General features: G+C 42.6%; 1 protein-coding gene across 1 annotated transcript; it reads left to right on the top strand.

Moving 5' to 3' along the window:
- Positions 1–10,088: 10,088 nt before the first annotated feature.
- On the top strand, positions 10,089–24,725 carry LOC133461286 (hepatic lectin-like). The gene is made up of 6 exons (XM_061742146.1): positions 10,089–10,337; positions 10,444–10,560; positions 16,105–16,194; positions 22,599–22,738; positions 22,961–23,079; positions 24,103–24,725. Exons 1-6 carry the CDS (start codon positions 10,175–10,177, stop codon positions 24,251–24,253), a joined length of 780 nt encoding a protein of 259 aa, XP_061598130.1. The 5' UTR covers positions 10,089–10,174; the 3' UTR covers positions 24,254–24,725.
- The last annotated feature ends 468 nt before the right edge of the window (positions 24,726–25,193 follow it).

Consider the following 25,193-nt stretch of genomic DNA (forward strand, 5'->3'; position numbering starts at 1 on the left):
AACTTAACACCTACAATCAGCTGCTCAACAATGTTTCTGGTAAGAAAACTACTTATGAGCAGTTTCTCCAGCGAAAGAGACACAGCAAAAAAAAAAAAAAAGGGTCAGAAAACAGACTGAATGATGAATTTAAAGCAGCACTATGTAACTTTTCCACCTTAATATAATATTTCCAGATTCAGTGTGATGGTACATCAACTTACAACAGGTTTAATGATACCTCTGTCATGGTCTGAGGGGTCTGTATCACCTTCACTCGCACTATGTAACTTTGAGGTGCATGGTAGGAACCCTGCCACACTAAAAAAACTACACATTTTTACGGCTTTGACTGCTTTACGGCATACGTCACTTCCCCATCCTTCCCGATTTGTAGTCGAGACGAAAACTGGGCGGGGCGTGGAGCGCAGAGCTCAGGTTGGTGGTGAGCTAAACGCGGAGCTGTTATCATGGCGGAAGCAGCGAAAAAAACGAAGAAAATAAAAGTTTTATCGTGGAGGCGAAAAAAGAAAGAGAGTAGCAAGCTAAATGCCCGGACAAATAAAAAAAAAAATGCCCGGACAAGAATAAACATTGGCCCGGCGTTCACTCGCAGGCGTGAGCTGAACGACAAGGAGGGATGTCCGACAAGAGAGACAGAATTGTTATGATACAAATGTAAATGTAGAGTTCTATGCTCAATAAGAATCAAAATTAGAATGTTTTCACATACAGCGGATACAGACTATTTTTCCTGAGAACTGTAAAATTGTGCAGGGCTGATCTGCAAAATATAAGGAATGGGCATTCAGCTATTCAGAGGTTATAAAGTATTTTTTTTATTTTGTCAGTAAGTATGTTGGAGTCCCTCTAAGTCCCTCTAAAAAACGTGACAGGAAAAAGGTGCAGTAGTAGTTTGGGGCGCATTATCTGGCTGAAACAGGACAGGGGGATGGGGGTGACTTCACCAATAAAGCCAAGTTGAACTTAGTGATTTTCAACATTGTCATATTATATTGTTTAGCCAAAAATAGATACATTACCTCTTTGCTATCCATCCTGCAAACGACCGCTGAAAACAGAAAAGTAGTTTTGAAAGTCAGTCCCGTCTGATTTCACTATCAAAACAAATGCACGCGACGGGGACAGGAGTTTTCCAACAGTACGCGCTGGTGCTCATGGGAAATGTAGTGTTCTCTCTGGTAAAGCACTACCGCTTTTGTCCAAAGGAGCCGCCAAACTCAACAAAAGCTGAAAGTTACATTGTGCTGCTTTAAATGTGACATTTTTGTTCCCCACACGATGAAAACACTTGAGAAATATAGACAATGAAAATCAGAGTATACTGTTAAAAAAGATCTGAAAGTGAGTGATAGTAAGAAAGAAATAAGTTCATTTGTTGTCTCTCTTACTTTCTGAATGTGTGCGCGGTCACACGTGCACATGTGGGGCGAGCACATGTCCAGGAGGCTGAAACTGAGTGTATTCAGTTACAACGCTGCCATCTAGCAGTCAATATGTGCAACAACATGATGCTTTTTTCTTTTTATTTCATGTTTCTCTTTCATAGATCAGTTTTCTTAAATCCACTTCCTTAACTGTTCCAACACACCTGATTCAAATGAAAATCTCACCATCATCTTATCATCAAAGTCTAGACAATCCTGTTAATGACATGTTCACTTGAACAGGTCATGCAGGTCTGTGGCCCTCGGGGACCTGGATTTGGGAACATTGGGTTACAGCTTTACTGTGTTGTTTCTGTTATTAACATTTCATTTTTTACATTTAATCTAATTTCTGTACTTCAGTAATGAATAATAGTTCACATCATCTATTCGTTTTTTTTCAACTGAAGGTCTGTTTGACCAATTCTTGTTAATTTATTTTATGTTTGACCAGCCGTCCACCATCCAGTCTCAGAAAACTAGAGCTAAAAGGTTTTTAGGTTTAACCTGAAAGGTAAAAGTGACACCTGAAGGAGATATCTAAATATTGAAAGAACACTCATAAATGTGATGCTCAGTAACATGAAATCTTTCTAAAACAATTGTCTGTCTGATATCTGATGTGAAGAAGAGTGTTCTGAAGGATGGAGAAGATTTGGATCCAGTTTTTACAGAAAATTCACAGAGAGTAAAAATTGGTCTGAGAGCAGGAGGGAGTGTGAGAAAAGAGGAGCTGATCTGGTGATCATAAACAGCAAAGAGGAGCAGGTGGGTGTTTGTATCAGTGTATTTGATGTTACTGCAGTTTTCTGTTACTTGTGTTCTCCACCTGCTGTCAGTCTGCGTGCTGCTTCTGTCTCCATCCTGATGGATTTCAGTTAATAATGTGTTTTTAAATCATTTATATTGTTTTCACACAATCATCAGGATACTGAGACAGATTTGCAGATTCATGACGGTAGAAATTACTTTTGTCTCGTCATTTAGGATTTTGTGGGACAACTGGACACAAATGAAAACTCCTGGATTGGTCTGGAATCTGAATGGTCGACAAGAAAATTTGAATGGAAATGGGTGGACGGATCACCACTGAACACAACGTAAGACAGTGTTTCCTTTACAATTTCATCAAAGTCATTGTTTCAAATTGTTAACAAGTAAAACAGCAAAGAATGTTAAACTGTATCATCATTATTTCTGTACAGCTGAGTGAACTCTTCATCAGCAGTATGAGATTAATTTATTTCATAAAAACTCAACAAGAATTCTGATGAAAGAGACTTCAAACCTTCGTTCTCAACCGTTTTTAAATAGTGAATTTAGTTTGTGTTCTGTATTTTTGACCCGTCAGAACAATAGCAGAATGACAGAATTCAGGTCTTTTCCTCATTGGTGACTTTAAGAACATTAAAGATGAAACACGTGAACGTGAACATTAAAATCTGGGATGACATAAAGAGCAGTTTTCCTGCAACCGTTTCAAGGTTTTGTCTGTAAAACTGCTGCACAAACTGGTAAAACAAAAGCTCAACTATGACTCCTTTATCACCAATGAAACATGAAGATTTAGAGACTGAAAACCTTGACAGTGTTTCTAGTGTCTGTGAGGATTCACAGTAGGACGTCTTCAGAAGAGCTGAGTGTGGTTGGGAACAGAGACACTAATGAGCATGTGCAGGGAGATGAAAAACCAGGAAGCAGATCAGCAGGAGAGAAGAGATTTGTGGAAGATGTGCAGACTGAGCTTCTTTCACTGGAATAAATGAATGGATACCATGTTGGAGTATTAAATGAAGACCTCATCCAACATCTGGAATCAGACCAAAAGTTCCTTGTGCTCTTTAAAAAGTGAACATTTCATGAAATTCTTTAAGTGTGTAAAACAATTAAAGAAGGCGTCAGTTTTATAAGAAAATGAAAATGATCTTGATTTTGATCTCAGCTGAACTTGTTGTTTTAATACTTTACAGGTTCTGGGCTGCAGGATGGTCTCAAGATCAGCATAACCAACGTGAATATGCTGCACTGTGTTGTACTACTGAAGGGAAATGGACATATTCACGTCAGATTTACAAGAAAAACTGGATCTGTGAGAAGAAAATACCAGCTTTCATTGTTGAATCCTGATTAACTTCAGATAACATTTGATCACTTTCATTTATTGTGTTTCACATGTCATTTATGTAGTGATTCTGAACTTCTTCATGTGTCCAGGGTAGTGAAGCTGTCATCAGAACTTGATAATGCTGAAGTAAAATATAATGATTGTAAATAAGTACAAATGCAGCTTTTTTTCACTTTGTTTACTTGGGTTTTCAAATTTGATGTGTGAGGAATGAAGAGTTGTCAGTTAAAATAATTAGGGCCCGAGCACCTTCAGTGCGAAGGCCCTATTGTATCTGTAGGAATTTTTCTTTCTTTCTTTCTTTCTTCTGACGAAAGGAGGGCCTTTTTGCCCCCTAAACGTGCCCAAAAAGTCACCAAATTTTGCATGCAAGTCAGGCCTGGCGAAAAATTTGATATTTAATGGTTTACATTAATGGGCGTGGCAAAATGGCTCAACAGCGCCCCCCGGAAAACTTTGTGCCTCAAGCCCCACAATACGGTTTGACGTACATGCACGAAAATCGCTACACACCTGTATCAGTACACAACTTAAAGAAAAGTCTCTTGGCGACATGGCCGAAACCGAACAGGAAGTCAGCCATTTTGAATTAATCGTGTCACTTTGGCGCAATTTATGCCATTCCTTCGGCAGTTAATACGGCCCGAACCGTAACGTGCACCCAGGTGTGTTATACATCAAAATGTGCGTCTCCATCCTGCGACAACACGCATTACTTTTCTCTTTCAAAAGCGTTACCGTGGCGACGCTAGACGCCAAAAAGCGCGCCCACCCTTCATCTGGTTGGTTCAGACAGAAAAAACTTTGCGCCTCAAGCCCCACAATACGGTTTGACGTACATGCATGAAAATCGGTACACACCTGCATCATGTTGCAACTTAAAGAAAAGTCTCTTGGCGCCATGGCCGAAACCGAACAGGAAGTCGGCCATTTTGAACATTCTGAATTAATCGCGTAATTTTGGAGCAACATGAGCCATTCCTTCGAGAATTAATACGGCCCAAACCGTAACGTACACCCAGGTGTGTTATACATCAAAATGTGCGTCTCTATCCTGCGACTACGCGCATTACTTTTCTCTTTCAAAAGTGTTACCGTGGTGACGCTAGACGCCAAAAAGCGCGCCCCCCTTCATCTGATTGGTCCATATTTGATAGTTCCCCAAAAGTCACCATATTTTGCATGCAAGGCAGGCCTGGCGAAAAATTTGATATTTCATGGTTTGCATTAATGGGCGTGGCAAAATGGCTCAACAGCGCCCCCCGGAAAACTTTGTGCCTCAAGCCCCACAATACGGTTTGACGTACATGCACGAAAATCGGTACACACCTGTATCATGTCGCAACTTAAAGAAAAGTCTCTTGGTACCATGGCCGAAACCGAACAGGAAGTCGGCCATTTTGAATTAATTGTGTAATTTTGGCGCAATTTATGCCATTCTTTCGGCAATTAATACGGCCCGAACCGTAACGTGCACCCAGGTGTGTTATACATCAAAATGTGCGTCTTCATCTTGCGACTACCCGCATTACTTTTCTCTTTCAAAAGTGTTACCGTGGCGACGCTAGACGCCAAAAAGCGCACCTTCCCTTCATCTGATTGGTCCATATTTGATAGTTCTCCAAAAGTCACCAAATTTTGCATGCAAGCCAGGCCTGGTGATAAATTTGATATTTCATGGTTTGCATTAATGGGCGTGGCCTAACGGCTCAACAGCGCCCCCTAGAATACTTTTCTGTGCCATAACTTTTGAATGGTTTGACATAAAGAGTCGTGGGTGGTGTCATGGGACTTGGTATTGAGTCCTTGACCATAATTGGTGCAAATTAGCCCCGCCCCTTCTTCTGATTGGTTGTCCCGATTTTCTGCTATAACTTTTGAATGGTTTGACATAGAGAGTCGTGGGTGGTGTCATCAGATTCTGTATGGAGTCCTTGACCTTCATTGGCCTGAATTAGCCCCGCCCCTTCTTCTGATTGGCTGTCCCGATTTTCTGCTATAACTTTTGAACGGTTTGATATAGGAAGTCATGGGTGGTGTCATTTCTGATATGCTTATGGGGGGCGGTGGCGGTGAGTGCGAGGGCCCGTTCATCGCTGCTTGCAGCTTTAATTGTCTTTATGCTGCTACATTTACAGTACATAAGCATTTGTCCTCTTGCTTCATTTTCCCAAAAACTAAAGTTACAATTTAGTTGTTTTTAACATAAAATTTTTTAAATCAAAGATACTTAAAGAACACGAGGATGGGCAAACTGTTTTTTGTCAATTTTACATCAAGTCTATATTATTTTTACTTGTAATGTTCAAGGATTTGTAATAAAGATGCTGTCTTCAACTTAAGTGTGTTATCAGTTTTATTTTTTCCATTTCTTAGAAAGTTGTTGATGTTGAAACTGGAACTGATCAGCCAGAACATCACAGCCACTCGTTCAGTTTCTAAACTTTTTCTCATCATAAATTAAAATATTTCAATTTTTTTCTTTTTTGTCCTAATAATTGTATTTTTCTGTAGTGTGGCTGAGCGCTTTAAGGCCCTGGATTAAGTCTCCAGTCTCAAAAGGGGCGTGGGTTCAAATCCCACAACTAAGACTTCAATGAACATTTTATCTGTGAACTTCTTTGGAGTTAGAATTAAAGATATGTTTGCAGCAGAATGACTGTTAATCTCCACCTGGGGTCTGTTTTACAAAGTGTTTTATGTTGAACCTGAACTCAGGGAAACACCAAGTGAGATTTCTTGACCCCGGGCAAGAGGGCACAGTTCAGTCTGTTTCAGAAAGTGAGCTAACTCATACTTGGAGTCTGAACCGTCAACTAAAATGTCAACTCTCTTTCCTTTGCAGCCGTGTTACATTTTAGTGTGAACATGTGCTCATATGATTGAATGTGACTGCACTCACATGTTCAGTTCTAGTCAACTAAAATAGGAAGATCACTTGTGCTTACTATGCGTTGCCATGGTGAATCATGGTATCTGAGTTCTGTCTTTAATTTTTACGATGCTTTTTTTGCATAAACATGAAGGAAGGGGGAAATAAATGGCAGAGGGAAGGAATGAATGAATGAAGGAAGGCATGAAAGATACAAAAAATCACCAAATTTATCCAGAATTCCAGAAGCTTAGAGCTGCAAATCTGATGGTTTCATCTCCTTTGCAGTGTTGACCTTCAGCCTTGTACCTTGCACACGTAGATTCCTTCTGATACTCTGAATCTTTTGACATTACACACTGTAGATAAGGGGTCTTCAATTCAACTTGTCAACAGGATCTGAGATCCAGTCATATAGAAAATGATAGTACAAGAAAAATAAGCAGTAATAAAAAAGTGGTACAGAATAGAATAAATAATCATTCACATTCACACACCAAGTTTTTGATCCAGGTGTCATGATATTGCACATCAGCGGTCAGATACAGCACATTCTTTTGGATATTTCATGGCAGATCTTAGTTTCCCTGCACGTCATCATCATCACCCCATCTCCTCTCCATCATCCATGATGGTCCGCAGTTTGTCCAAAGTTCTCTTTTCTGCATCTGTCACCAGCGAGTCCAGCTTTGTTCCAACCATGAATCCAGCCCATCTGAGCATTTTATCAAACCCAGAGGAGTCTTTCTTGGATATGCTACACCCTCATCACACAACTGTGTAGAAGATAAGATAAGATAAGATAATCCTTTATTTCTCCCTCAGTGGGGAAATCCACTTTGTGCAGCAGCAGTACACACCACACACACATGCAAGGAAAGGGTAAAAAAAACTAAAAAATATATAATTACGAAATATATAAACAGTAGGTATACATTGTGATGAAAAATAAAAAGTAGTGCAGTACGGGAAAGAAATAAAAAAAACAGTGCAAAAAAGCAGGTAGTATGTTTATGAGGTAGACAGTTATTGCACATCTTGTTATTACTGTCCGTTTGCTACTGTAGCAGGCCTGGTTGTAGAGTGATGGCAGCGGGGAGGAAGGAATAATAATAATAAATAATAACTAATAACTAATAAAACATTTTATTTCATGCACTTTTCATTAAAAACAAATCTCAAAGTGCTACAAGTTAAAGGACCTGCGATGCCTCTCAGTGACGCATCACGGGTGACGAAGCCGGTCACTGATGGAGCTCTCCAGGTTCTGACAGTCTCATGAAGGGGGTGGGAGACATTGGTCCATGATGGAGGACAGTTTAGCCCCCATCCTCCTCTCCCCCACCACCTCCACAGGAAGGAGACTGCAGCCCAGGACGGAGCTAGTACTACTACTACAGTACAGGACAGAGCTAGTACTACTACTACAGTACAGGACGGAGCTAGTACTACTACTACAGTACAGGACAGAGCTAGTACTACTAGTACATAGGCTGACCATATTTAGATTTTCAAAAAAGAGGACACTCGGCCCGGCCACGAGATAGCCTACTTAAATGATACTCGCAGTTTACTCAAAGATTTGTTATAATTTTAATATATTTATAGTTTATATGTATGGATATAATATTCAGTTATATTACAAAATAATATCTCTCAAAGACGGAAATTCAGATAGGCTTCTCAGAAGTTACTCAACTTTTTTATTATGTCTAAAATAACAGTTACAGTCAGTACTCGAATTGTAAAAAAAATCAGGGGGGATGGTGGATTTTATCTTATGGGGACAGATAATTTGTGCTGATTACAAATAATATAATATATTACAAATAATAGCAGTGACCAAAACACCTGCAGAAATACTGCAGGAATGACATAGCAGCAGTTAAATGCAGCCTTCTGTAAGCTTTAAATATCCACTGGGCTTACATCAAATACATCAAAACACAACAATAAAAAACACTTTTCTGAACTTATCAATATGACTCTGTCCTTCACAGGATAAGTAAAATGGATCACTGCAAAAACTCAAAATCTTAACAAGAATATTTGTCTTATTTCTAGTTAAAATGTCTCATCTTTAGTAAAAAAAAATCTCATTACTAAACAAGACTCATCACTGGAAAAAACAACAATTTTCACCTGTTTCAAGTAGATTTTAACTTGAAATAGAAAAATCTGCCAGTGGAACAAGATTTTTTTGCTTGTAATGAGAAGATAAATCTTGTCCCACTGGCAGATTTTCCTACTTATTTCAAGTGAAAATTTACTTGAAACAGGTGAAAATTGTCAAATAAGTTATTTTTCTGGTGTTGACTCTAAATGTTGAAATAGCAGTAAAACAACATTCATTGATGAAATGACATAAGGGATGGAAAGGGGGGATGGCAGTTTTACAGGGGGGATGATTTGGACCGTTTTTATTTCAGGGGGGGATGCCATCCCCCCTCATCCCCCATCAACTCCAGTACTGCTTGTAAGAGTCCACTATCTCTATGTCTGTTCCCTGGATGTTCACCGGCGAGGGGGGGACTTTGCGCCGGCGGAAGTCCACTACCAGTTCCTTCGTTTTCCCAGCATTAATCTGGAGGCGGTTCCGCTGGCACCAGTCCACAAAGCTGTGGTTCAGTTCTCGGTACTTCCTCTCGTCTCTGTTGTTGATGAGACCGACGATGGCGGAGTCATCCAAGAACTTCTGGAGGTGGCAGTTTGTTGTGTGGTGGGTGAAGAAAACAACTCCCAACTCTGGCAACCACAGACTGGTAGGACATACATGTTAAATGAGAGTGGCCTTCTCACACTTGTGTTTTTGAATGAAAGTGCTTACACTTGTATTGCAGTTCTGCTCAGATCATGGTAATACAGCATATTGCTTGTCATATGTCTATTTGCACAGCAGATGGCAGTATTCGCTGTTTCAATGAGACCTCGAGCCCTGAACTATCTGGTGAAGCAATGAGCGGGAAAGACCCACTGATTCACGGGGCTTCATTTGACCATCATGAAGTAAGGCTGAAACAGAATCCAAAAAACAGACAAAGTCTTACACTAAAATCAAAACAAAATGCAAAGCTGGAAACACAAGGGGGGAAACAGACGATCTGGCAGAATATAAAGGGAGAGGTGTGCTTAAATACACTTGGTAGACATTTAGGCACAGGTGGAATAGATCAGGGAGGATGAAGCGAACACATGAAGTGAGGCAACCTGAAATGAGAGGAAATGTGAGCAGCAAAATAAAAGCGGGAAGTGAGAATGAAAGAAACAAAAACCGCCACAAATAGACTGACGACATCCACTGCCAATCCAGGAAGCAGGAACACACGGAGGCACACGTCAAGCACTGGAAATCTGCAACAAAAAAACCACAAACAAAACACAAAACCGACAAACCGACACGGAGCCGACCAAAACACAAGCAGCAATCGACCCAAATCACAGGTGTTAGTGTCATCCTTTGAAGTCGACCATGTTGCTGAGAATGGTTTTGAAAAAAACCTCTAAAGTAAAGCAGACCTTAAAGTCAAGGTTTGTTACCTAGGAAATGGACACATTTTAGCAGTTTTTTTTTTTTTAAAGGCAACTTCCTCAAAATGAATGAAACCGCAAGGAAGGCTGAACAAGAAACACCAGCAGCTGAACCAGCCCGGATGTCACATTGAATATTGTACAAGAGAAGATTAGCACTTCGACGGCAGATTCACAGTTAGTCAAGTACAGCACCTGTCCGGCTGTCTCTGTCCTCTCAGGATGTCCTCAGATATTTATTCTGAACCAGATTTATCAAAAAAGGTGAGATACAACAGAAATGAGCAAGAAGACGGAGCAGGATGGGAGGAGATGGAGGTGGATATCTATGAGACTGCTGATGATGTTGGGAATAATCTTACTGTTTTTCAGTCACAGGAAGAAGGTAAGTAAATGACATGGAGTTAATGAAGTTCAACTTTAGAAAAAATTATGTTCAGGTATTATACATTCATGTGTGGCTACAAAGATTATGAACTCTGGTTCTGCAGGACGACAGACTCAGAACCATCGTGCTCTCCAGAAAAGACCTGTCAGAGGTTCAACACTGTGTCTAGGAGTGTTGTGCACGGTGGTTTTAGTCGTGGTCGTCATCTTGTTCATATACGGTAAGATACAATGCTGCACCTCAAAAACTACATGATGCATTTTGGTCACAAAGTAGAGAAACTGCTGTTTATCTCTGAAGTGCTGATGATGTACTTTCATAAAACATTGCTGAGTTTAACCAAAAATCAAACAGAGAAGGTTATGGTTCTGCGTCAAAACGACGCCGTGCCTACAGCTTGTGGTTTGCGTCGACGCAGACCACATGCCGTCACTGACGCTTACCTCCCGAAAATCGAACTATGCGTCGTGGCGACGCAGACCACACGCAGACGGAGAGGGCTGTGATTGGTTCACAGTCTTTTGCAGTTTTTTGCACAATAGTTGTCCTTATCTCTTTGATTTACTGTGACCGGAAAAAGTCGCATAAACCATTCAGGAAAAGATCGCTAACTAGCGGTCGCGGGGGGTACTGCACCACGACGAAATGGAGTGACGGAGAAATCTGAAGGGTTCACGACGGCGTCACAGTGACGGCGTGTGCTCTGCGTTGGTTTGAATTCAGGCTAGAGTTTTAACTCCTTAATTACTAACCAGGAATGTGACACCGTCAGAGTCACGCACAGTACACAAAGGGTCCGATTTACTAAGATCCTAAATAAAGAGTACTAAATTGCGTGTGCACTGAAAAAGTTTGCGCGTGCTGTTTGCGTGTGGTTTGCGGGTGATCAACTAAGATTGCGTGCGCAATTGATAACAGGTGCAAACTGCAGTATTTAAATGAGGTGTTGCGCATCTTGCGGTTTGCGGCGCAAACTTTGCGCCATGGAGAGTCTGGATGGAAAGCACAGTCACAAGTCACAAGCGCAAAATGAAATTTGACGCGTGGAGTTAGAAATATTAGTGGAACAGGCAAATAAACACATTCATGAACTACAGCCAAGAAATTTAAACATTACCAAAAGAAACGCAATATCAGAGAAAATCTGCAATAGAATAAATGCAGTTATAAGACAAAAAGAACGGCAGATGAGGTTAAAACAGAGTCGGCGGCAGAACAGATCTAATTGGGGGGCACATAATAACCAGCAATGTAAATGCTTAATATGAGTTTGCCATCAACGATCACAGCAAACCAGTTTCAATTACCGTATTTTCACGACCATACGGCGCACTGTGTGGAAAGGCGCACCCTCAGTTTTGTGTGTCATTTTTGGTTTTAAAACACACATACGGCGCACCGACCCAAAAGGCGCCGTCTACAGAGACGGAGCTGCACACACGTGCTGCAGAACACACACGCGCTAAAAATAGAGCGGAAGCAAAACTTAGTTTGATATTTTATTTTACTTTTCACATCAATCAAACCCTCCAAAGGTTCATATTCTGTTTCCGCATTAAATAATTAAAAAAAACCACCGGGGCGCCGCACATAAACCTGTCTCAGCCACCGGCCCTTTTCATTTCACTCTGGCTGGAAAAGTCTGTTTAGGCAACGCTTTTCTTTTAAAAATCACCATAGCCGGCAGTTTCTGTCCATCAGCGTGGCAGGCAAGCACAAGAGTAGGATAAATAAACTTTTCATACCCTGTTGTGCTGCGGATCCCGACCGCGGCGGTCCCGGGACCCGGTCCTCTCCCCCGCGGCGGTCCCGGGTCCCGCTCCGCTCCCCCCGCGCTGGTCCCGCGTCCCGGGTCCCGGTCCGCCCCCCCCGCGCTGGTCCCGGGTCCCGCGTCCCGGGTCCCGCGTCCCCCGCACTGGTACCGGGTTGTATCCGACAGGAGCTCCGCTCCGCTAATTCAGCTGCGCCAGGCAAGCGCCACATAAATGAGAATGTGTGTGTTTCGTGCCGCGAACACACACATTCTCATTTATGTGGTGCGCGCATGTCGGGATCCGGTACCGGGTTTGTAACCGACAGATTTGGCTGCAAATCTCAGAGGGGGAAGCTGATCAGACCTGGGACGTACCCCAGAAATCTCTGCTCGCAAAGCGGCCGGGAACCAGGTCGATCGGACCGCTTGGGGAACCAGGAAGTCAGGAGGAGCAGCGCGCATCACCGTGGCTTTAACCGGGGAACGTGACCGGTTCCTACTGGCCGGGACCGGAGGAGCCCACATGGACTGGTAGTAGGGGCTCCCGGGGAAAGAGCACCGGCATTTCAGCCGGATCTGCCCCGGGGATGCGGCGATCGGACCCCGCAAACCCACGGCAGGTGCATCCTCGGTTCCGACATGCAAAACACACACGCACTGCAGAACAAGTGTGCTTATTTAAAAATATAGCTGGAGCAAAACTTAGTTTGATTGTATTTTATTTCACTTTACACATCAAGCAAATCCTTAAAAGTCTTCATCATCTGTTTCGCATTAAACAGCTCAGTGGATGGTCTCATTCACGTCGCAACTCACGGGGGCTTCACCCACCCCCTTCTCTTTTTACCGTTCTCATGGTGGCCGGCCTTACATTACCATAATTCAGGTCATAGACACGGCGAACCGTTTCTTAAGGCGCCCGGGACATTTAAAAAAAAAATGTCTTTGCCTTATGGTCGCGAAAATACGGTACACAACATACTGCAAAATCTCTTTTTAATACACACACACACAATTGTATTGTGCACCCAAACTGTAAAAAAACAAAAAACAACGACGTACAGGCCACGTCTCTCCCTCCCTCCCTCGCCCTCTCCATCTCTCTCTCATACAACGCATACACATAAATATGTGAACGGTGAATCTCCAAATTTAATTTGACGAAATTAGACAGACCCAAACATTCCACATTTGCTTAATAATAAACGCCAAGGCTGGCGCCATGAAGTCAATTAAATGCATGTCTCACCTTTAGAAGAGTTGCACATCTTAATTTTCCTATTTCACCATAGATCACACTTTGGGAAGCCTTCTTTATATTTTAGCGTTATTTCCACGTAGATAAGAGTGAGTTTGATGCTCCTTAACAAGTTTTGTCCGCGGATCAACATCAACCCAGCTCCCCCAACCCCTTGCTCCCTGATTGGCTGATTTATGGTTCCGTGTCACACCAACGCAGAACCAACGGCGTAGGGTACGCGGCGACGCACACCGCACCGCGACCCTACGCCGTCGATTTAACGCAGAACCATAATTCAGGCGAAGCTGCAGTCTGTCTGCGCTGATACTGACACAGCGGGTCGGAGCGGATTTGGTCATGATGTTTAACCTGTGTTTTATGATTAATAAGCACGGGTTTTAATTCAATGTAATTTACGATGATGATGATGATGATGAGGATGATTTCACGTTCAATAAGATAAGTCATCAATAAAATACAAAGTTTGGCACAAAGGCTTGGCCTGCTTGTGGGCGAGTGGAGGGGGGCACATTAAAAGAAGGTGGCAAGATATAAGGCGAAGAACTAAAGAAAAAGTGGCCTTTAATAAAACTTGTGCAACCATTTTTAAAATAGCATGCAGCAGAATAAAGACTCTCTCTCTGCGTATTCTTTGATTTTGGATGTCGCCTCCTTGCCACAATAACAGCAGCAGCAGATTAGCACCTTCCTTTCAAACGTATTAAATACAGACGCAATCACAATACGCGCAATTACTTTCAGGCTTGGTAAATCTCATTGCGTGTGGTAAATTACCCTATTTGCATTTTACCCTCCCAGTATTTAGCGCGTTCTGGCAGGTACGCCCCGTATTGATTATTCATCAGGGCAAAAGTACTAACTGAATTGCGTATGCTATTTTGCGCATTTGAGAGGCGCAGTCCTCTTTGCACGCCGTTAGTAGATCAGCTGGCACTTTGGTTTGCGGGTGATGTCAAGGTTGCACAGGTTTTTACACACGCAAACCTTTAGTAAATCAGGCCCAAACTGTGATGTTAGAGACCCACCTTTTGGTCAATTTAAGCAACAGCATCGCCAGCTGCTTGACAGTGGCTAAACTAATATTAGTTTACTGTTATTGTTGTTAATAATGTCATTGCAATTTAATCTATGCAATTGTGAAAAAAATGGCAAAATAAATGAAAAACTGTGAACAACCGCATTCGGTAGGCTATTCGGTACTCAGTATTCAGCCAAGTCTCTATACCATTTGAAGATGGAGGTATGATATATGAACGTAGTACCTACTGCAAATACAGGCGTAATGGCTCACTTACGGAACAAATAGATCTATAACACTGCCGGCTTGAGTGTACATGGATCTATAAGTCTGATATGTGATGACATTAAAAGTATGACATGAATCTGGCTTCATTTCACCACCTCACCACCTGCGTCGCCAGTTCCCCATATCTTCAAAATGTTCGTACGCTAGGATCAAAGTTTGCGTTGAGATGCGCACATTTTCCCGTTAAGTTTTTTTTTTTTAAATCCCAACCTTTGCGTAGAAGGTGGCTTGCGCATCTTTCAAGTCCTGTTTTGTGCGCACGCAAGCTTTATAAATGAGGCCCCTGGTAACCAGGTGCTCACTGTATCTATGAGAGGATTTTTGGAATCAAAGTGCAGAACAACAACGACAGCTAAAGAGGAGAAGTCTGACTGAATTATCCACTGGAAGGATTTTCAGCTGGAAGCAGCCCTATGAAGACTTGAGGATCCAACAGAAAACAGTACTGACTGCCAGGCTAGTGGGTGCCCTTGAACTATTCATTTTGGTGTTCAATGATAGCGACAACAACATGGAAGGACTAGCTGGAATTTTGATCGATGCAGAAGCAGTATCAAAACCTGGCCATCAATCTGCAAATGATTGCTGGAAAGTAGTGCATGCTGCAAAGACAACCAGGCCATGAGTGAAGCCTCAGTGCAGCTTAAATGGTCTCCGGCTGATGAGCAGTGAGGAGCTGCAGCTGGGACTAAACAGGTGTTGCACATGAAGCTGATGAGGTGGTGTGACAGCGAGGTGAGTGAACTCACTCACCAAAACAACTCAGAGTGTGACACACTAATAACTAAATCAACCTTCCTGCGGCAGCCGCAGTACCCCTTGTCAGGGGGACGTACATCGAGCTGCTGATCTTCAAATAACCACCAGAAAAAAACTACAATAAACTGATCCTTCCTCTAGAACAGTGTTTCCCAACCCTGGTCCTCGAGGCACCCTGTCCTGCATGTTTTAGATCAGTGCTTCTCAATCCTGGTCCTCCAGTACCACTGTCCTGCATGTTTTAGATGTTTCCCTGCACCAACACATCTGATTCTAATTAAAGGTCCTCATTAGCTTGTCACCAAGGTCTGCACAGTTCTGTTGATGACACACATACTTTTATCACGGTGTGCTGAAGCAGGGTAGCATCTAAAACATGCAGGACAGTGGTACTCGAGGACCAGGATTGAGAAACACTGTTTTAGATGTTTCCCTGCTTCAGCACACCTGAATCTAATTTTTGGTCCTAATTAGCTTGTCATCAAGGTCTTGACACTTCTGTTGATGACACAGCCACTTGTATCACGGTGTGCTGAAGCAGGGAAACATACAACCAGTTTGCCTTGAGAGACAGCTCCAGGACAACGAATCTCCAGGAATCATTATGACATGTAAACCTTTTCATCACGATAAGTTGAAGTAAATGACTTCTGTTAATTTAAAGTAAAGTGATTGTGTGTTACAGCTCTTTTAGTCACCCTGGAAATCAACCAGCTGAAGACCAAACTCAACCAACTAAACAACACCTACAATCAGCTGCTCAACAATGTTTCTGGTAAGAAAACGAATTATGAGCAGTTTCTCCAGCGAAAGAGACACAGCAAAAAAAAAAAAAAAAGGGTCAGAAAACGGACTGAATGATGAATTTAAAGCAGCACTATGTAACTTTTCCACCTTAATATCATATTTCCAGAGTCATTGTGATGGTACATCAACTTCCAACAGGTTTAATGAACCTCTGTCATGGTCTGAGGGGTCTGTATCGCCTTCACTGGCACTATGTAACTTTGAGGTGCATGGTAGGAACCCTTCCACACTAAAAAACTACACATTTTTACGACGAAAACTGGGCGGGGCGTGGAGCACAGAGCTCAGCAGAAGCTGGTATCATGGCCGAAGCAGCGAAAAAAACGAAGAAAATAAAAGTTTTATCAGAGGAGGCGAAAAAAGAAAGCGGGAGAGTAACAAGCTAAAAACCTGAACCAAAAAAAAAATGCCCGGACAAGAATAAACACTGGCCCGGCGTTCACTCACAGGCGTGAGCTGAAAGACGAGGAGGGATGTCCGACAAGAGAGACAGAATTGTTATGATACAAATGTAAATGTAGAGTTCTATGTTCAATAAGAATCAAAATTAGAATGTTTTCACATACAGGGGATACAGAGTATTTTTCCTGAGAACTGTAAAATTGTGCAGGGCTGATCTGCAAAATATAAGGAATGGGCATTCAGCTATTCACAGGTTATAAAGTATTTTTTTATTTTGTCAGTAAGTATGTTGGACTACTAATTTATTACGAAGTCCCTCTAAAAAACGTGACAGGAAAAAGGTGCAGTAGTAGTTTGGGGCGCATTATCTGGCTGAAACAGGACAGGGGGGCGGGGGGGACTTCACTAATAAAACCAAGTTGAACTTAGTGATTTTCAACATCGTCATATTGTTTAGCCAAAAATAGATACTGTAATGAGTGAAGTTATTAGCTGTCACTTTAAGAGTTGTGTGTGCCCGGGGTGACGGGGGCATGCGTCCACGTCATCACGTCAGTTGTGGTTGCGCGGGCTTGGAAATTGATTAATAAAGACGACGAGTTGATTTTATACAAAAGGAACCCACTGAGTCTGACTACTATTTATTGCATAGTTTTACAGACATTACATGGTGTCAGAAACGTGGGTGTCGACGTAGAGAAAGAAAAGAAGACGAACGAAAATGCAAAAGTTTAATCCACCGAGTGAATTCAAGTTTGACAGCCCAGGTGAATGGCCGGAGTGGAAACGGAGATTTTCTCGCTTCAGGTTGGCTACAAAACTGAATGGGCAGCGAGGCTGAAAGGATATTCAGTTAATTTGTGTTTGCCGAGGAAGGGGACGAGATGGATTATGATGCAGTACTGCAAAAGTTTGATGAGTACTTTGTTCCCCGGCGCAACCTTATTCACGAGAGAGCCTGTTTTTACCAACGGGACCAGCAACAAGGTAAAACGGCGGAGATGTATATCAGACGGTTGTACGAGTTGGCTGGACACTGTGATTTTGGCGACAAGTGGGACGAGCATATCAGAGACCGCCTTGTCGTGGGTTTGCGGGACAAAGAGTTTTCCCGCCGGTTTCAACTCACAGCGGACTTAACCCTGGCGACGGTCATTGCGGAGGCACGCCAGGTGGAGGAGGTAACGAGACTGGTTAATCTCCAGGCTAACCGGCCAGAGGCACCGCTGGCTAACGTCGATGCTGTAGGACGACAGGAGGGGCAACAGAGACGTAATGAATGGCAATGACGTGAAACCAGCAGCCATACAGCCCACAGAAGGGAGCAATGTGGGAGATGTGGAAAGCCCCAACACTCCGACGAGAGACACTGCCCTGCATTAAAGAGTAAGTGCAATACATGTCACAAACGGGGACATTGGGAACGAGCATGCCTTGCAAAGGGAGTGAGAGAGGTTGAAGAGGAGCAGCCATACTTTCTAGGAGAAGTAGGCACTGGATCTAAGCAGGATGATTGAACTGTTAGTCTAGTTATAAATAACATGCCAGTAACCTTGAAAATAGACACCGGGGCTGACGCTACAGTCATTGATCAGGACACATTCATGTTGATGAGACCAAAAATAAAGCTTGGACCTCCAGACACACGCTTCGTAAGTCCTGGAGGCAGCCTCAGCTGCATGGGCCGTTTCGAGGCCACCACCAGTTACAAGGAGAGACAGTACACCTTTCCGGTGTACGTGATAAAGGGGACATGCAACTGTCTGTTAGGCCGCTCCGAGGCTGTAGGGATGGGCCTGGTGAGGCGTGTGGATGAGATCAGCAGCCTCTTTGGATCAAGTGGATTGCTGAAAACGGAGCCCGTGAAAATAATCCTACAAGAGGATGCCCAGCCATACGCAGTGCATGTGGTCAGGCGGATACCACTGCTGCTGGTTCCGCTGGTTAAGAGAGAATTGCAACGCATGGAACACGAAGGCATAATTGAAAAGATCACACAGCCAACAGAGTGGTGTGCTGCTATGGTGCCGGTGCTCAAACCCAACAAGAGTGAGGTTCGCTGCTGTGCAGACCTCAGGAGGCTGAACCGTGCAGTGAAACGGGAAAAGTATGTACTGCCAACTGTGGAAGAAATTATGCCGCGACTCGCCGGGTCCAAGTTTTTCACATCACTGGACGCCGCAAGCGGGTTCTACCAAATTCCACTACATGAAGACAGTATAAAACTCACTACGTTCATCACTCCATTTGGGAGGTACGCCTTCCGCCGCCTCCCATTTGGGATATCGAGCACCCCAGAAATTTTCCAAAGGAAAATGACAGAGACTTTGACGGGACTTGAAGGGGTGGAAATCTACATGGATGACCTCTTGATTCACGGAGAGACGGAGGAAATACATGACCAGCGCTTGGCCGAGGCATTAGTGCAAGTTCAAACAGAGACAGGTCCGCTTCCTGGGACACATCATCGACGAGACAGGTGTCAGACCCGACCCAAGCAAAGTCACCGGGATAGAGAATTTTCCCCAGCCACAAAATATGACCGAACTAAAAAGATATTTAGGAATGGTCAACTATCTCGCAAAGTTCGTGCCGGAGCTATCCACGGTGGGCCAGCCGCTTTACGAGCTGCTAAAGACAAAGTCAGAGTGGCTGTGGGGACCTGCGCAAGTCACAGCATTCAAAGAGCTGAAAACTGCACTGGCAACTGCTCCAGTGCTCACCTTCTACAATGTCAACAAGCCTACGGTCGTGTCAGCAGACGCCAGCAGCTACGGATTGGGAGCCGTCCTGCTCCAGCAGCACGGGGAGGCCTGGAAGCCCGTGGCCTACTGTTCCAGACGACTCACCGACGCAGAAAAAAGGTACGCCCAAATTGAAAAAGAGTGTCTAGCCAGTGTGTGGGCCTGTGAACGGTTCGACAAATACCTATTTGGGCTAGACAGCTTTAAGCTGATCCCTGATCACAAACCCCTGGTGCCTCTCATGTACAGTAAAGACTTGGACAATGTGCCCCTGAGGTGCCAGAGGTTACTGATGAGACTCATGCGTTTCAATGCTGTAGCTGAGTATGCGCCAGTGTTACGGGGACGGGGCTTCACATGAGGATGTAGCTGCATACATTGATGCTGTAGTGAGTCAGGTGCCAGCTACCCCTCAGAGGGTACAGGAAATCAAGCAGCACACAGAAAATGACCAGCAGCTCCAGATTGTGTTAGTCTTCATCAGAAAAGGGTGGCCTGAGTACATAGAGAGTGTGCCATTGTCGGCCAGGGCCTTTTACCAGGTGAAGGGGGAATTATCGGAGCTGGATGGCCTGGTCGTTAGGGGGAGGCGCATCGTTATCCCCACAGAGATGAGAAAGCTCATCTTAGAGAAGATCCATGACGGACACCAAGGCCTGGCTAAGTGCAGGGACAGAGCCTATCAATCTGTTTGGTGGCCCAAGATGTCTGGTGACATAATGACAAAAGTACAGCAGTGTGGGTTCTGTAGGGAAAATAGAAACACATAGAGGAAGGAGCCCTTGATGCCAAGTGAACTCCCATCCAGACCTTGGGAGAAAATTGCCATATACCTATGTGAGTTTAAAAAGCAGAACTACCTAGTAGTGTCTGATTACTACTCAAGATATTTAGAAATTCTGAATATGACTACTACTACTAGCAGTCAAATTGTTGCTAAACTGAAGGTTATATTCTCCCGCCACGGCGGTCCCGAAATTATGGTGACTCATAACGCAGCAACCCAGTCTCTGCTGAGATGAGGAAGTTTAGCGAGGATTATGATTTTGTCCATGTGACATCTAGCCCACACTTTCCTCAGAGTAATGGTCACGCAGAGAGAGCGGTCCAGGTGGCAAAAGGGATACTGAAGCAGGAGGACCCCCTCCTAGCTCTGATGATATACAGGGCCACACCATGTTCTTCTACAGGAGTCAGTCCAGCAGAGCTCCTGATGGGGAGGAAGCTCAGGATCACCTTGCCCACTCTACAGGACAACCTGAAACCGAGCCGGCCCGACGAGGACATCATCAGACAGGCTGATGCTGCAGCCAAACAGAGACAGGCCTATTATTACAACCGCAGGAATGGGGTGAGGTCTCTACCCCCACTGAACCCAGGGGACACTGTGCTCACTAAACTGGATGGACAGAAACAGTGGACAGTGCCGGCTGTCGTTCACAGCACTGGCTCAGCTCCGAGGTCCTACATGGTGGAGACAGGGCAAGGGGATCTGTACAGGAGAAACAGGTGGCATCTGTTGACCGCGCCCGTCACACACACACCTGTCGGGGGGTGCCCTGACCAGGCTACTCCTGGGGAGGTCATGGACACTAAATTGCTCCATGATGCGGGGGCACCTGCCGTTCCTGCACAGGAGACTGAGACTGTTACTCGATCTGGCAGAGTGTGCAAACCAGTGTGCAGGCTAGATTTGTGAACCTATGGCCTTTGGGGGGAAGAAAAAAAAAAGAAAAGGGGGAAGACATGTGAAATGTTCTGATACATAATATGCTTGCGGGCGGTTGTTTATTATTTGCCTTGATACTGAGAAGCTATCGAGTGTAAAGTATTGAATATAGGCTCAGGCTGTGCATGAATTAGGTTCATGTGGGTTACAGAAAGTTCGAGAGAGTTCTGAAAAGGTTTTGGGAGTTAATTAACTTTAAGGGGGAGATGTAATGAGTGAAGTTATTAGCTGTCACTTTAAGAGTTGTGTGTGCCCGGGGTGGTGGGAGCATGCGTCCACGTCATCACGTCAGTTGTGGTTGCGCGGGTTTGGAAATTGATTAATAAAGACGACGAGTTGATTTTATACAAAAGGAACCCACTGAGTCTGACTACTATTTATTGCATAGTTTTACAGACATTACAGATACATTACCTCTTCGCTATCCATCCTGCAAACGACCGCTGAAAACAGAAAAGTAGTTTTGAAAGTCCGTCCCGTCTTGTTTCATTCAATATCAAAACAAATGCACGTGACGGGGACAGGATCTTTCCGACAGTATGCGCTGGTGCTCATGGGAACACTCAATGTAGTGTTCTTTCTGGTAAAGCACTACCGCTTTTGTCCAAAGGAGCCGCCAAAGTCAACAAAAGCTGAAAGTTACATTGTGCTGCTTTAAATGTGACATTTTTGTTCCCCACACGATGAAAGCACTTGAGAAATATAGACAATGAAAATCAGAGTATACTGTTAAAAAATATCTGAAAGTGAATGATAGTAAGAAAGAAATAAGTTCAGCTGTTGTCTCTCTCACTTTCTGAATGTGTGCGCGGTCACACGTGCACATGTGGGGCGAGCACATGTCCAGGACGCTGAAACTGAGTGTATTCAGTTACAACGCTGCCATCTAGCGGTCAATATGCAACAACATGACGCATTTTCCTTTTTATTTCATGTTTCTCCTTCATAAATCAGTTTTCTTAAATCCAGGTACTCAGGACTCCACTTCCCTTCACGTTTTAGGTGGTTATCTGCTCCAACACACCTGATTCAAATGAAAAGCTCACCATCATCTTGTCATCAAAGTCTAGACAATCCTGTTAATGACATGTTCACTTGAACAGGTCATGCAGGTCTGTGGCCCTCGGGGACCTGGATTTGGGAACACTAGGTTACAGTTTCGCTGTGTTATTTCTGTTATTTGCATCTTTCATATTCATTTTTTACATTTAATCTCATTTCTGTACTTCAGTAATGAATAATAGTTCACATCATCTATTCGTTTTTTTTCAACTGAAGGTCTGTTTGACCAATTCTTGTTCATTTATTTTATGTTTGACCAGCCGTCCACCATCCAGTCTAAGAAAACTAGAGCTAAAAGGTTTTTAAGTTTTAACCTGAAAGGTAAAAGTGACACCCGCAGGAGATTTCTGAATATTGAAAGAACACTCATAAATGTGATGCTCAGTAACATGAAATCTTTCTTAAACAATTGTCTGTCTGATATCTGATATGAAGGGGAATGTCCTGAAGGATGGAAAAGATTTGGATCCAGTTTTTACAAAAAATTCACAGAGAGTAAAACTTGGTCTGAGAGCAGGAGGGAGTGTGAGGAAAGAGGAGCTGATCTGGTGATCATAAACAGCAAAGAGGAGCAGGTGGGTGTTTAATGTCAGTGTATTTGATGTTACTGCAGTTTTCTGTTACTTGTGTTCTCCACCTGCTGTCAGTCTGTGTGCTGTTTCTGTCTCCATCCTGATGGATTTCAGTTAGAATTGTTATTTTAAATCACTTATATTGTTTTCAAACACAATCATCAGGATACTGAGACAGATTTGCAGATTCATGGCGGCAGAAAATACTTTTGTCTCATCATTTAGGATTTTGTGGGACAACTGGACACAAATGAAAACTCCTGGATTGGTCTGAAAGCTGAATGGTCGAGAAGTAAACAGGAACTTGAATGGAAATGGGTGGACGGATCACCACTGACAACAACGTAAGACAGTGTTTCTTTTACAATTTCATCAAAGTCATTGTTTCAAATTGTTAACAGGTAAAACAGCAGAACATGTTAGAAACTGTTTCATCATTATTTCTGTAACACATTTATTTGAATGAACAGCTGCGTGAACTCTTCAACTGGTTCAACATCAACAGACAACCGCTTCGAGGTTTTGTCTCTAAAACTGTTGCACGTTACATTATTATTTCTGAAAAACATTTATTTGAATGAACAGCTGCGTGAAATCTTCATCTGCAGTCTGTCATGAATTTATTTAATTAAAACTCAACAAGAATTCTGATGAAACAAACTTCAAACCTTCGTTCTCAACCGTTTTTAAATAGTGTATTTAGTTTGTGTTCTGTATTTTTGACCTGACAGAACAACAGCAGAATGACAGAATTCAGGTCTTTTCCTCTTTGGTGACTTTAAGAACATTAAACATGAAACACTTGAACGTGAACATTAAAACATGGGATGAAATAAAAGAGCAGTTTCACCACAAAGTTTTCCTGCAGACTAACTGGTTCAACCAACATCAACAGACAACCGTTTCAATGTTTTGTCTGTAAAACTGCTGCACAAACTGGTAAAACAACAGCTCAACTATGACTCCTTTATCACCAATGAAACATGAAGATTTAGAGACTGAAAACCTTGACAGTGTTTCTAGTGTCTGAGAGGATTCACAGTAGGACGTCTTCAGAAGAGCTGAGTGTGGTTGGGAACAGAGACACTAATGAGCATGTGCAGGGAGATGAAAAACCAGGAAGCAGATCAGCAGGAGAGAAGAGATTTGTGGAAGATGTGCAGACTGAGCTGCTTTCACTGGAATAAATGAATGATACCATGTTGGAGTATTTAATGAAGACCTCATCCAACATTTGGAATCAGACCAGAAGTTCATTGTGATCCTTAAGAAGTGAAAACTAATTAAAGAAAGTGTCAGTTTTATCAGAAAATGAAAATAATCTTGATTTTCATCTCAGCTGAACATGTTGTTTTAATACTTCACAGGTTCTGGGCTGCAGGATCGTCTCAAGATCAGTATAACCAACAACAATATCCTGCAGTGTGTTGTACTACTGAAGGGAAATGGAAATCTTCATATTACACTTACAATAAAAACTGGATCTGTGAGAAGAAAAAACAAGATTTCATTGTTTAATTGTGTTTCGTGTGTCATTTATAAATGTGGTTATTTTGAACTTCATCATGTGTACAGGGTAGTGAAGCTGTCATCAGAACTACAGTAGAACCTGATAATGCTGAAGTAAAATATAATGATTGCAAATAAATATAAATTAAGCTTTTATTCACTTTGTTTACTTGGGTTGTTTTATTTTTTTGTGTGAGGAATGAAGAGTTATCAGTTAAAATAATTGTCTGTATTCTGCTACATTTACATAAACATTTGTCGTCCTGCTTAATTTTCCCCAAAACCCATCAGAAAGTATATTAACAAAATGCAAAGTGTATTTCAGGAACAGAGGAAGAAACATCAATAAACAAGGAAACTTGACAACAGCTGTTGGATTAAATGTTTTGGATTAAATGTTTCAGACACAAAGTCTAAAGTTACAAATTAGTTGTTTTTAACATGAAAGTGTTTAAATTAAAGATACTAAAATACAAGAACATGAGGATGAATGTTCATGATGTTCAAATATTTGTAAATAAAGAATGCCGTTGTCAACTTACGTAAGTGTGTTATCTGTTTTATTTTTTCAGTTTCTTAGAAAGTTTCTGAGTTTGAAACCTGGAATTGATCAGCCAGAACATCACAGCCACTCGTTCAGGTTCTGGGTTATGGAGCAGCTCCTCGTGGTCCTAAAAGACCTCCAACCAGTCAGGATCTGAACAGAACCATCTGAGGGAGTCCTGCAGTGTCTGGTACCAGGATGTTAGAAACAGATCATTTAGACTTTCTAAACATTTTCTCATCATAAATTGAAATATTTCCATTTTTCTTTTATTTTATTTATTTTCTTTCTCTGAGATTCTAATGTTTTTCTCAGTGCTCCATAAAATCAGTCTTCTTCTTCTCACTGAATGTTTAAACTCTTAGATCTTTCTTTTAAACTTCTAAACAATAAGTTCTCTTTTCC

Source organism: Cololabis saira, chromosome 15 (genome assembly GCF_033807715.1).
Source record: "Cololabis saira isolate AMF1-May2022 chromosome 15, fColSai1.1, whole genome shotgun sequence".
NCBI classification, from domain to species: Eukaryota; Metazoa; Chordata; class Actinopteri; order Beloniformes; family Belonidae; genus Cololabis; species Cololabis saira.